Source organism: Pelobates fuscus, chromosome 13 (genome assembly GCF_036172605.1).
Source record: "Pelobates fuscus isolate aPelFus1 chromosome 13, aPelFus1.pri, whole genome shotgun sequence".
NCBI classification, from domain to species: Eukaryota; Metazoa; Chordata; class Amphibia; order Anura; family Pelobatidae; genus Pelobates; species Pelobates fuscus.
Window position 1 is genome coordinate 53,207,564 of NC_086329.1, and position 12,693 is coordinate 53,220,256.

The following is a 12,693-nucleotide window of genomic DNA, read 5'->3' on the forward strand; positions in this document are numbered from 1 at the left end:
CCAAAATGGCACCTAGGGCGCTGGGCAATCTTAATCAGACTCTGCCCTGACTGTGTCAGGACTGAAGTCCCCCGCTCCTTGGTCAGAGCCCTAGCCTAGATCACAAGTGAGAAAGGCTTAACGGAGCAATTTCACATTTCTGGATTGTGGACAGTGGTGTGTGTGTGTGTCTGAGTGTTGCGTGTGCATGTAAAAGTCTGTATATATATATGTGTACATGCATTCATCTTCCAAAGTACATTTGTGTGTGCCTGCCTGTGCATGCATGCTACTTGCTGGGGGTTAGTATTGCTAGTCTCTGTATATGAATGAGTATTTGTGTGTGTTTACTTGACGGGTGAGGTGTTATAGGGCAGGACTGTCTGGGTGCCATCTTAACTACAGGGTTTAGACAGTTTTCCAAGGTTTAAGCCAAAAGCCCCGAATTCTCTGCCTCCATTATTTTGTCCTACCAGCCTCTGCAGTGTAAGGATTGTTTACTGAGCAGACAGTGATAGGCTAACACTCTCAGCCTATCACTGCCCACCAATTGAGAGAAATAGTATGTAAACCATATGGAAAAGAATAGAAGGAAGGCAAAATGGTTCCCGACACTCCTCCCCCTATAATGCAATTTAATTGTTGTGGGGTGGGAGTATTTATTTAAGCACGAGTTGGGAATTCTGCAAGATTGTCTAATCTAGGGTCCCAGAAAAAGGGCTGCACATGTTCAGCAATAGGACTTATTTAGGGAGTTTATATTATTAAAATACTCCATAAATCATACATTAAACTGACATATTCCTAAGAATTCATTGAACAAAGCAACATGACTTACAGCCCTCCCCCTAAAAAAAAAAAATTATAGATTAGATTTTTTTGTTTGTTTTGTTATAACGAGGATCTGCACAAAGTTCACATATAAACGCTTTGTTCTTTTGGCAATTTTAGCGTGTATACATCACAATTAGGACTATTTTGATAGCATTACTGCAAGCTACAATGTCTCAACTAAATTCTTGTTATATAGTCTCTATATAAACAGAGAGAGACTACGTAAAACATGTAGAACAAACATCCGTGAAAAAAGTGGTCTATTTTGGACCAATGATTTATCCAAAGCAGAATTTGCAGTTACAGAATTAATTCTGTGTTTATTCCGGTCAAACCTCACGCATAGGTATAAAGAAAAGCAAGGTTTAATTTTTTTTTTTTTTTTGCCAAAATTGTCTCATGATTTCATAGCTCCAAACATTTCAAATGAACAAAGAGTGACACTTTAATTCTAGGATTTAAAAGGGGGGACAGGGCTACCTAAGTCCCACCTAGATTAGACCAGAAAATTATATAGATATAAGAAATGTTCAGTTCAAACTACCCTTTTTTTGTCACACATCTCCCAACATAAAAAATAAAATAAAAATAAAAAGTATGGTATGATTTAGTCCTTCACAAGTCCCTGAACAGATTTAAGGAATTAATCGACAGTCCAATTACCAGCAATTATAGTAACCGTTACAAGTGCAGCAATAAAGAATTTGGATTTCTTTCCAGAATAAAATAAATTAAATTAGAAGCAATGGAAAAAATAAATAAAATCAATTTACAGTTTAATTAACGTATTCCCAACGTAGGCCTAAAAGTGATTACATGTGGATTAATTGCCCAGTTATGGTATTAGAATGGAATAAATGTTGAGCAATAAAATGAAGAAATTAAATAAAAAAAATAAAAAGCTACAGTACCTGTGTTAAAACCTTATTGTCGTCCTCGAGGAGTTTGACTTTGGTTTCCAACTGGCGGATGTAGTTGGACGAGGAATCTGAAAGAAAATAAAAAAAAATCTAATCAAATCACAAAGTGAGTGGAACATTCCAAAACATTTTGCAACAAGAAATTCAAATAAAACCAGTAAATCCCAAGGTAGCCCATTATCGTGTCCTTATGGGGTTCGACAGACCAACGCACCATGTCTATAACCGCTTGTTGTAGAGATTATGATGCTACGAACCGCTGAAAATCTTTTTTTAAAACTTCCCAGATTTCCCCCCCCCCCAGTTTTCTCCCCTTTTACCGGACATCATTTGGGGAAGTCTATCTTTCCCATTCAACTGTTTTGGGCAGCGTAAGTCTGCTCACACCAATGAAATCAGACTCCTTCACATCCAAATGTTGTGTTGTAGTGTGTACATGGACATTTCCTGATCAGTGTAGCATGCAGCACTTTGCTATGCTGGTTCACAATGCACAAATCACGGAAACTGAGAACTTAAAACCTTACGTTTTTTAAAACCAGCTTGCTAGCACCATAACCACTGCAATAAACCAGAATAACAAAATTAGCTGCAACAATACAAGCTATAATGGTTAGGATGAGTGGAGTGCCCATTACTGTAAAAACAGCACCGATGCACATTATGATAGAAAATAAAAAAGCAAAAGTAGATTTGCCATTAAAATAAAAAAAAACCACTAAATTATTTCTTAGATAATGCTACATTATAAAATCTATAAAATGCCAAGAAAGTCCTCAAAGATTATTTTAATGCAGAGGAAAAAACGGAGATTAATGCACAAATATGAGCATAAAAATGAGGACAAATCCTGTCTGCAGCAAGCCATCATTTTTACTTAATTGCAAATGCCATTATTGTCCATGGGCAAAAGCGAAGACATTAATGTGAAGAAAAAAGTGATTTGTTGTCATTGTTAAACATTAAAATTGTTGTATATATTACACAAGGCAAATTGCTAGCAAAAAAAACAGATCAAATTTGTATCAAACAAGCTTTTGGGAGAACTTCCCTTTATCAAATCTCAAGCATTTCTGAGCAAGACGACAAAGAATTCAAAGTTTAGTTGTGATAGAGGGGGTTAAAGCAACCGGAGTGCAGATAAGACACAGGTTTACTAGAAAATAGGCACCATTCTCATAGAGGGTCGTAAATATCTTGTGTGAAGATCACGGAGAGAGGGGGGGAAGAGAGAGAAAAATAAGTATATATTTGTAGTCGGGGACAAAAGCTGTATTTGTGACAAGTTACGGTAGATATATGAGCAAGTCGGTTGTGGTGTGCCGAAACCGACGTATCGGGTAAGCCTGTAATAAAAGAGGGCAAAAAGTTGAAAATAACTTTATTACATATCTTTACATCGCAAGATTCATGAACGCATTGTGCAGCCTTGTAATGGTGCATTCAACCATCCTGCTCCGAAAGGATACAGTGTCTATGCTTTTAAGAAAGCCCTGTTGGGTAAGAAAAGGGAAATTCAATTCAACAAAGAGACGCTGTAGGCAATGTAATGGTATCATCTCACTGAAGTGATTTTATTATCTGGAGTCCCTTGGCATAGCCCTCCCGTTCAGCATTTAATGCTAAATGAGAGTCCCTAGCAGTCCAACCAATCTTTGCTGCTTGGGCTAATGAGGAAACATTAGCAGCGACGGGTAGCATTAAATGGCCGAGAGTGTCAGCTGACCACTTTAAGCCTATTCCAGGCTGCCCATTTCTGGTATGGAAAGGAAGTGTAGTATATCTGCCAATCCAGTGGGGCTAGGCAGTAGACCAGGGACCCTCATTTAGTGTTAAACTACTTAAAAATAGTTCAACACTGAATGGAGGGATAGGATGAGGGGCCGCCAGGCACTAGAAACAATTCAATTCGTGGATAGGGTTTTAGTGCCCCTTAAATTTAAACATCAGTTGGCAGTTTCACATGCAGAGTGTATATAAAATAAATGCTTGCCCACCTGATTGTGATCTTGTTGTACACATGACATGCGGAACACTAGAACTTTTTTAAACTATTGGCCTACTTAGTCTGCTGAACAACCATTGTACAAATCTATACTCCATTAGGAGCATTATCCCTCTTGCTCTAATACCCCAAAAATCTGCATTAAAATATTTCTTTACATAGTTGAAAAGAGACGTGTGTCCATCAAGTTCAGCCTTCCACACATGTTGTTTTGCTGTTGATCCAAAAGAAGGCAAAAAAAAAAAAAAGTTTGAAGCACTTTCCAATTTTACAACAAACTAGGGAAAAAAATGACTTCTTGGCCCCAGAATGGCTGTCCGATATCTCCTTGGATTAAGAAGCTAATAACCCACAAATGAAAAATGATCTCTCTGAATATTGTGTTTTTGCAAGTTAATTATTGAAGATGTTAGCTCATTCCCATTTTCCAGCAAGACAGAGTAATGCTATCCCTGTAACATGTAACACATATAAAAACAGCACCGATAGGTCGGAAATGTTCACTACTTATTTTGGAGGAGGACGTTTCTCAGTCTTGTTTTCAAAGATTTGAAAATCAACAGATTACTGAACTAGAAAATAATGAAATGTTAGCCTAATGCAGGTGGGAGTATTCAGTTTTAATCTTTGGTACAAGTATTTAATACTGTCCTCCGGGTACCACTTTTGATTTGCAAGGCTACTCGTGTGCCCCATTTGGCATCGAATATGCATAATGGTGCATATCAGGCCTAGAGAAGCATGTGTACATAATTAAAATGTTTATTAGCCTCAAAACCTGTCAGACGGGCACGCATCCATGTGTCTCCTCCAACCATCTGTCTGCAAGGGCTGTATTAGGTCTAAATATTTTTATTTAGCTTATCATGATGGTGCGTTCACATTTTTTCAGTAGTTATATTTTCTCTCCACCTTTTAAATTCATCCTACATCAAACAATCCTGATATTTTGCTTTTAAACCCTGAAGTTTTAACCCTGACAGTTTACACTCTAGTGAATAATCGCGCTGGTGTATTTGATAGGTATTTGTGAACTATATTATTCATGATACTCGTGTTTTTAGTATCCTGTCATATATCAATTTATGCCAGCAGATGAGGCAAATACCCATTAATATTCAAACTAAAATAGAACAATGCACAATCAATGAAAGCAATGGGAGGGGGAGGCTTTTTAGCCCATTGGCTCATAAAAGTTCCACCAGTCTGTCTAACCGCACAATAGGATTTTGTTACTTTGGTAATACTCGTTGTCAATCCAATACACGAAGATGCTTATTAACTCAATTCTCAACTCTATTCCGAATGGACATTTTGAGGTTAAAATTGGCCAAACTATGACTAGCCAACAAAGAATTTTTCCAAATCAGCCAGCTGTGCCCAAATGTTGCAATTTGCATTTAAATCCTACACAGTTTGGGGTTTATTGAATGAGAGAAATCTATGATATACTTTCCTACATAACTGTTGGAAAAACAGTAAAAACAAAAACAGGGTAGGAATAATGGGAATGGGAAAGGGGAGGGGGGAAGGACGAGGCACAGCAAGGTTATGAGGTGTCTGGGAGCAAGTCTCTTTTGCCACCCAAAAACAGTACTAAGTCCCTCACTGATTGCAGGCACCTGGCCAATTATTATTATTATTATTAATAAATGTATCTATGGTACCACGTTGGCTATTATTCCAATTTGCTAACTTTGACCTTCACTAATCACTAATGAAATTATGAATGACGGGGTTGCTAAAATGGGTTGTGCAGTAGCCCTTCCCCCTACTAGGTGACTTAGTGCCCCAATATTTGATTTTATATCTGGCATGATGGGAATTGTAGTTTGCATAGAAGAATCAAACAAAGGTAAAACAAATAAACAAAATCTCCTGAGAATGAGTGTGGAAGCTGGCTGCAGACACGCATGTATACATTATATGTGAGAACATTGCATCAGAGGAGTACCCATTAAGAGGTGTGAGCTTTATTCCTTTTATGGTTAAAAAATATCCCAACAACAAATATTTGAAGAGTAGCACTTATTGTACATATGGTTAAATCACAGCTTCAGAGTGGCAGATCCTTTCAGAGCTCAATCTGGTGGACATTTCAATACTTTCTGGAAAGTCATATTGAAACTTTTAAAGAATGCGGAACACTAGATTGTGATCTTGTTGTACACATGACATGCGGAACACTAGAACTTTTTTAAACTATTGGCCTACTTGGTCTGCTGAACAACCATTCTACAAATCTATACTCCATTAGGAGCATTATCCCTTATGACCCCTCCCCTTTTAATGATGAATAATGGGCAGAGATCTATTAATACATTTCACATCTGACAGAAAACCATTCCCAAACCACGGTAAAATAAACATTATTCCCAGAGACCTGATGTAATGTCTAAAGAAGAATTCTTCTCCTAAGTCTCCGCACCACATTCCCAGAAATTCTTGCCCTGACCTTTCCCTTATCACATGTACCCTCCCCATGACCCCTCCATTGTACAGCCAGCCCACACACAGAGGTCTTCAAAGGCAGTATATTCGAATTATCAACCTTGATATAGATTCATTGCCTGCCGGTACACATTGCTACTTGGAAAAAGAAATTTGGACATCTATTTAGATCTGCTTTGATGCCAACTATATAACTATCTGATAAGTAATACGAATAGATAGATAAGAAATTGTTATTACCCAGAAAGCAACACATGCAGGCACATTACACTGTGTGTTCGTAGGAGCAGAACAGTTACTTGTCAGGAATTTAGAAGGGTCAGTCTAAGCACACAAATTATTATTATTTTATTAGTTATATAGCGTCAGCAAATTCCGTAGCGCTGTACAATGGGTGGACTAACAGACATGTAATTGTAACTAGACAAATGGACGCACAGGAACAGAGGGGTTGAGGGCCCTGCTCATTGAGCCTACATGCTAGCCGTTTCAGCTTAATGAAGAGATTTTGGAGCACAGTTGCTGACCTTCAGACTTACTGTTGTAGACATGGCCGTTTACCTTTTGCGTTTTCCAAGCCTAGAGGCTCCTGACTAAACACAATTCAAATGATTCAATTACAAACACATTTTGATGTCCGATGCCATTATGTTGACAACAGTCACTGTGTGCACTCAAAGTTTCTCTATGAGAATCATTGGATTCAGTGATTTTTTATAGAATGGTTTTAGAACACTTTGACATCTAACCTATGGATTGCTGGGCACTGCTACCTGCCTCTACTACTGACGTAGGGCAAGAAGCTTTCTGTCTTAGATAGCATTGGCAGTGCAGGGCTAAGCTCATTGGGTGAGAGGAATCAGCTGATGGCTCATCAGGACAGCCAAAGAAAACTCCTAAGCAGGAGAAGTTCTCTTGTGGATGTAGTGGAAGTGCCAAGCTGTGCCCAGCAGACCCCAAATAAAAAGTAAAACTATTCTAAAAGGGGGGCAGGCCCTTGGGTAAGAGTACCATGGGGAGGGGGAATTTTAGAGCACTCCTGGTTCTATAACCAATACAAAGCAGTGTAGTAGTGATGTTGCTTGGAGTGTTCCTTTAAGAATACAAATAAGTCCAGCCAAGTTGCTATGTTCAGAAGGATTCGTATTCGATCCCTTGATTATCAGAACTGAGAACGAGCTACATAGATTCAGTGCAAGTATTTATTAAAAGGTCTGAAGGGTCTCCAGATGCATACAACAAAAAATGTAGTCACTACAAAGAAGACTTGTCTTGTGCGTGTACCATCAATGCTCATCTCGTGAAGCTTCAACCATGCCCATCTAGATAATTAATACTCCATTTCACTTCATTAAGCCTGTCTTCAGGCTTCACATTTCGAAGTCAGCCTGTAAATGCCAGATAACAAGGCTCCTGTGGTTTGATTTTTTTTTTTACAGCAGGTTAGTAAATTCACATGTCAGATCCCCAAACTGATCTTGTATTAGCAGAAGCAGAAAAGCAGCCAAAAGATTTAAAAAAAATAAAAAAAAACAGCCATCGGCATACGAACCTAAGAAAATCTGGGGGGACAGCCCTTCATAACAAATATGTGCCCCCTAGGGAGCACGTGTTAAACAATGCAGTTTTCTATAGGCAAAATGATACAATATCAATGAGGAGGCCATTACTAGGATTATTTAGGCTACCTGACCGATCTTTTATTTTATAGCTACACATTTTATATATACACATATCAGCCACAACATTAAAACCTATGACTGGTTAAGTGGTTATAGCGTTACAATGGCATCTGTGAAGGAGTGGAACATATTGGGCAGCAAGTGAACAGTGAGTTTCATATGCAAGATGCAGGAAAAATGGACCAAATAGTGATGGTTAGATGACTAGGTCAGAGCATCTCCAAAATTTAAATTCTTGTGGGTTGTTCCCGGTATGCAGTGGTTAGAACATACCAAAGGTGATGCAAGGAAGATCAACTGGTGAACGGACATCAGGGTTATGGGCGCCCAAGGCACAATTAGGCACATTTATGCAAGTGGGAATCAAAGGCTAACCCGTCTGGTCCGATCAGACAGAAGAGTAACTGTAGCTCAAATTGCTGAAAAACTTAATGCTGGCCATGATAGAAAGGTGTGAGGAAACACAATGCATTGCAGTTTACGGTGTATGGATCCCGCCTAGCTGCAGACCAGTCAGTGTGGCAATGATGACCACCTTCAATGGGGATGTGAGCATGGCTGGACAATGAAGAAATTAAAGGATGCTGCCTGGACGTCATATAGGAGGCATCTCTTCATCCATTGCTGGTCCCATCTATTGTTCCTCATAGAGGAGTGTTGGAGGAACTGGTGTGCAGGTGCAGCAAGCGCACCTGTTTCTCATAGTAAAGCATTGATTTTCTATGAGTTGCAATGTTATGTCCATTTTATTCAATTGTTGTAGAGGAAGACCACCACTAGGTGTATTTAACTTTGTACAAAACTGCAATATATTTTAAATTGCAGAGTTTAAATTGAAGGATAACTGCACCAAGATCACTTTATAGGTATTGTATTGTCTGGGTGACTTTAGTGGTCCTTTAAAAAGTGACACCATCATGATTTGAGGGGTGGGCAGGAGGGGTCGTATCCATCTCTCCCCCTTCTTGAATTTCATCACCCTGGTCCTCCACACTGCATCCATGCACCCAGCTGTTGTAAAACAACTTCCATGATGCTTAGCTGGCCATAACAAGCAGTGACAATATTACCACAATTGAGACCTCAGTTTACCTTTGCTCAGAGATGTAGTCATGATATCCTTAAGACATGTGGTAGTCATGGGAACCATTCTGCTTAGAAATGACCTTTCAAACATGAGAGTTTACTATTTTGGATTCCTCTAGTGAGTGATACTATTCTTATAAGATATTTTCAATGTTGTATATATTTGACAAATAGTGCCCATCCAAATGACCCTGCATAGCAACATCCATAGCAGGATGTGGTACTGGAGATAAGGTAGCAGAGATAGGAGTGGATGGGCATGTAGTGCTGAATATGATGCAAATGATCTGATTTAATACATTTTAATCTCTACTAACATGTGCTTTATTTATTTTATTCTTTAAATTAATTTACAATTTCAAATATGGCTACCAAGAACTTATGGGCCACATTTGCTTAAAGGGACACTCCAGGCGTCAACACGATTGTAATGCATTTGATAGATTCTGTTCTTATTATGCTGTACAGCGGCGGAATAACTGTTGGTGCAGCTGCACTGGGGCACGCATGCTGAGGGGACCCTTCTGTTGACCGGTCATTTACTTCCAGCTAACACAGAGATGCACGGGAGTAAGACGGAGAAAGGGTAGTGTGGACTGGGAGAGACTCCCAATCCCATTAGTTATAAGCAGCTGTCTGGACCCCAGGGAATCCATCCTCCTGCCTCCTAAAGGTAGGAAACAAGAGAGTGGCTAAGAAATGTAGATGTTGCATGTGTGTGTGTTTGTGTGTCTGTATCATTCTGTGTGTCTGTGTACCTGCATATGTGTTAGTGTGTGTGTGCATATTTGCATGGGCGTCAGTGTGTTTCTGTGCGTCCTTGTATGTGTATCTACATGTGTCAGTGTGTGTATCTGTGCGTCTGTGTTTCTGCTTGTGTATATCTGTATGTTTGTTAGTGTGCGTCTCTGCATTTGCATGTGCATCAGTGTGCGTGTGTATATATATATTATATATACATATACTTTTACTAAACTTTTAAAAACAGTACATAAAAACACCCAACACTACACACAAATTCGATCCTACATTCACACACGCACATACAACATACAAACATGCTTACATTCAAACACAGAAAAAAAACGTCTCCGTACTAAATACAACCCTGCAAGGATGGACAAATGGTAAAATCCCCAGCTGGCAAAGCATTGTGGGAGTTGTACGACAGATGGGAAATCTATATTTTGGCCACGCTTGCACCAGGGTCCTGTCTTCTTTAGTTCTGTCCTTCCTTTTCAAAGATATGTACACAGCTCAGCTAGTGACAATGCTGAATGATCTGAATAATCAAACAACCTGCATTAGAAGGAGAAGACACACAGGTAGGCATAAATCAAGGATATCACTACCTGTTTGTAGTTTCTCAGACTGTCTGCAGCCAGGTTGTGACTTAAGACTGTCACTTAGTGCTGTTGTGACTGAGACTTTGAGCATATGTTTGATAAGAAGTCTTTCTGACATGAGAGACGTCGCTTAGGAGACAGGCTTATGATACAGCATTCAGCAAAACCTTTTTAGTGCATAAACTATAAAGGTTTAAGCATGCAAAAAAAAATACAGCATCTTAATGAAGACAAAATGTATTAAATGCATTGAAGTTGTTTTGGTGCCTGGAGTATCCCTTTAAGCTTAACAGTCAAATTTGCTTTGTTATATAGAGAGCCTATCGGTCCAATAATATCGGTTCTAAAGGTGAGCTTTGTTTGCCAGCAGGATCAATGGGTTAATATACATGGAGTGTCTTCTCTGTCAAGGTTCCATTCATAATAAGACAAAAAAGACTCACATATGTGTTTGCTTCTTTTATGTGCTGAATTGAACGTTGTGTATTTGTTAATGAAACACCAGGCTGTAGTGAAAGGAGTAACATCCCGTATATCAATATATCCAATAATTATCCCATTGTACAGCGCTACAGAATTTGCTGGCGATATATAAATAATAAATTAATAAAAGATTTCTAAAAATAGCAAAGTTGTGACCATAGCAGAGTTAGTCTCACCGGTTCAACGCCAAGGCTGGCATCAATTTTGATGATTTCAGCCAATCTAATGTTTGCCCATGGGGAAGCATCGGGGCAACCAGTGTCCACAGCAAACCTCTCTGCACCAATTATATGCTCTGGGAGCAGCATCTGATTTAAATGGATTCGGATTTCACACGAGATGCACCTCTAGCGATTGTCAGGAAGACCGCCACGTGAGGATGTATTTAACCCTTCAATTTAAACATTGCAGTTTTAACAATACTGACAGGTTTTAAATTGCAGGGTTAAAACTGTAAAGGGCCACTGCACCCAGACCAATTCTCAAGAGGAGGTGGTCTGGGTCCTTTAAGTTTTGCAACTTGGGCTTTAAATGTGAAATTCCCTTTGAATTCTCACTTTAGTAAATAGCCCAGAATCAGCTCTTTTTACCTATGGCAAATTGTACTATTTGGTTTTCAATTCTCTATGATTTCATTCTTAGTGAACAAACCCCGGTGTATTGCGTATTAGAGACTAAAAAACATTAAGACGAAGAAGAAAAAAAAAATATATATATATATACTACATCAGCAAAACATTTAAAAAGAACATGTGTCATAATTCCGAACTACATTTAAAAGTACAGGCCATGAAAACAAGTTTTCCATGACTGGTTTCCTTTAAACACCACCGTGGGAAACCAAGAGTGCACAATGACATATCTATCCTGGGGGGCAGAATAAACAGAGAGACAGGTTGAGACTTTGATTTCTGATTAAAAGAAACAGGTAATGCAGGAAGAGGAGCACACAGGATCAGCTGCTATGAAAACACAACAAGGACATGGCTTATGTCAAAGTTACATGGAATGTACAGATAACGCCGTCATGATACAGTCCAGAGTAAGTTAAACTTTAGAGGGTCTGTCCCACCTCATCCCCCAAACTCCTCTGTTCTTTTGTAGGAGGTCATTTTAAATAATGGAGGTACCAGGATACAGAAAGCCAGACCACATAAAAATGACAAAAGAAACAGACAGACATAGTATCAGATCATCAATATAGAGAAACTATTTCTGTAATTTGCAAACGGTACAATGCAGATGGCTGTCTGCATTCTTTATCTTCTACAAAACATACCCTTATAATATGCATTTGTTTTGTAAATTATTCACTGTAATTGCTAAATGTAATTCCAAAAAAAAAAAAAAAAAAAAAAAAAGCTGTTGCCCAAGAATGCTATATCAGTTAAAAGGGATACTATAACTGCCAGGAATACAAAGTTGTATTCCTGTCACTATAGCTTCCTCTGCCTTCCCCTCACCAACATGAATAAAAGTGTTAAAAACCCTTTATTTACTGACATTACCCCAGCGCCGATGTCCCTGGGCGCTGGATCACGGCACGCATTAGACCTCCCAATAGGAAAGCATTGAATTCATGCTTTCCTATGGGGACAAACAGCAACAAAGTGGAAACCACATTCAAATAAGCATATAGTTGAAATACAACCTGGAGAATATATCCAAAATTGGAATATTCTATATCAGAATATAATAAAATCTGGAATGATAAAAAAATATATATCATAGCGTAACACAATTGAGGTATAATAGTGAAATGAGAAGTAAGTAATGCACTCACAAACCAAAGTATAAATCAGGCCTCTCACCCCCCCTGGGGTATATGCAGTGTTGGACTTGATAGTAGATCCAAACATAGAAGTGTCTTCAAAGAAATGGATAAAAAGAGCCATACATGGTGAAGT

At 38.8% G+C, this 12,693-nt stretch overlaps 1 protein-coding gene across 1 annotated transcript in view; it reads right to left on the reverse strand.

The window, feature by feature from the left end:
- The window catches only part of CCDC85C (coiled-coil domain containing 85C), an 89,991-nt gene that overhangs the window by 20,768 nt on the left and 56,530 nt on the right, over nt 1-12,693 (reverse strand). Inside the window, exon 2 of the mRNA XM_063440194.1 lies at nt 1,725-1,801. Within this exon, the coding sequence (XP_063296264.1) occupies nt 1,725-1,801 (77 nt within the window). The remainder of the gene's footprint in view (nt 1-1,724; nt 1,802-12,693) is intronic.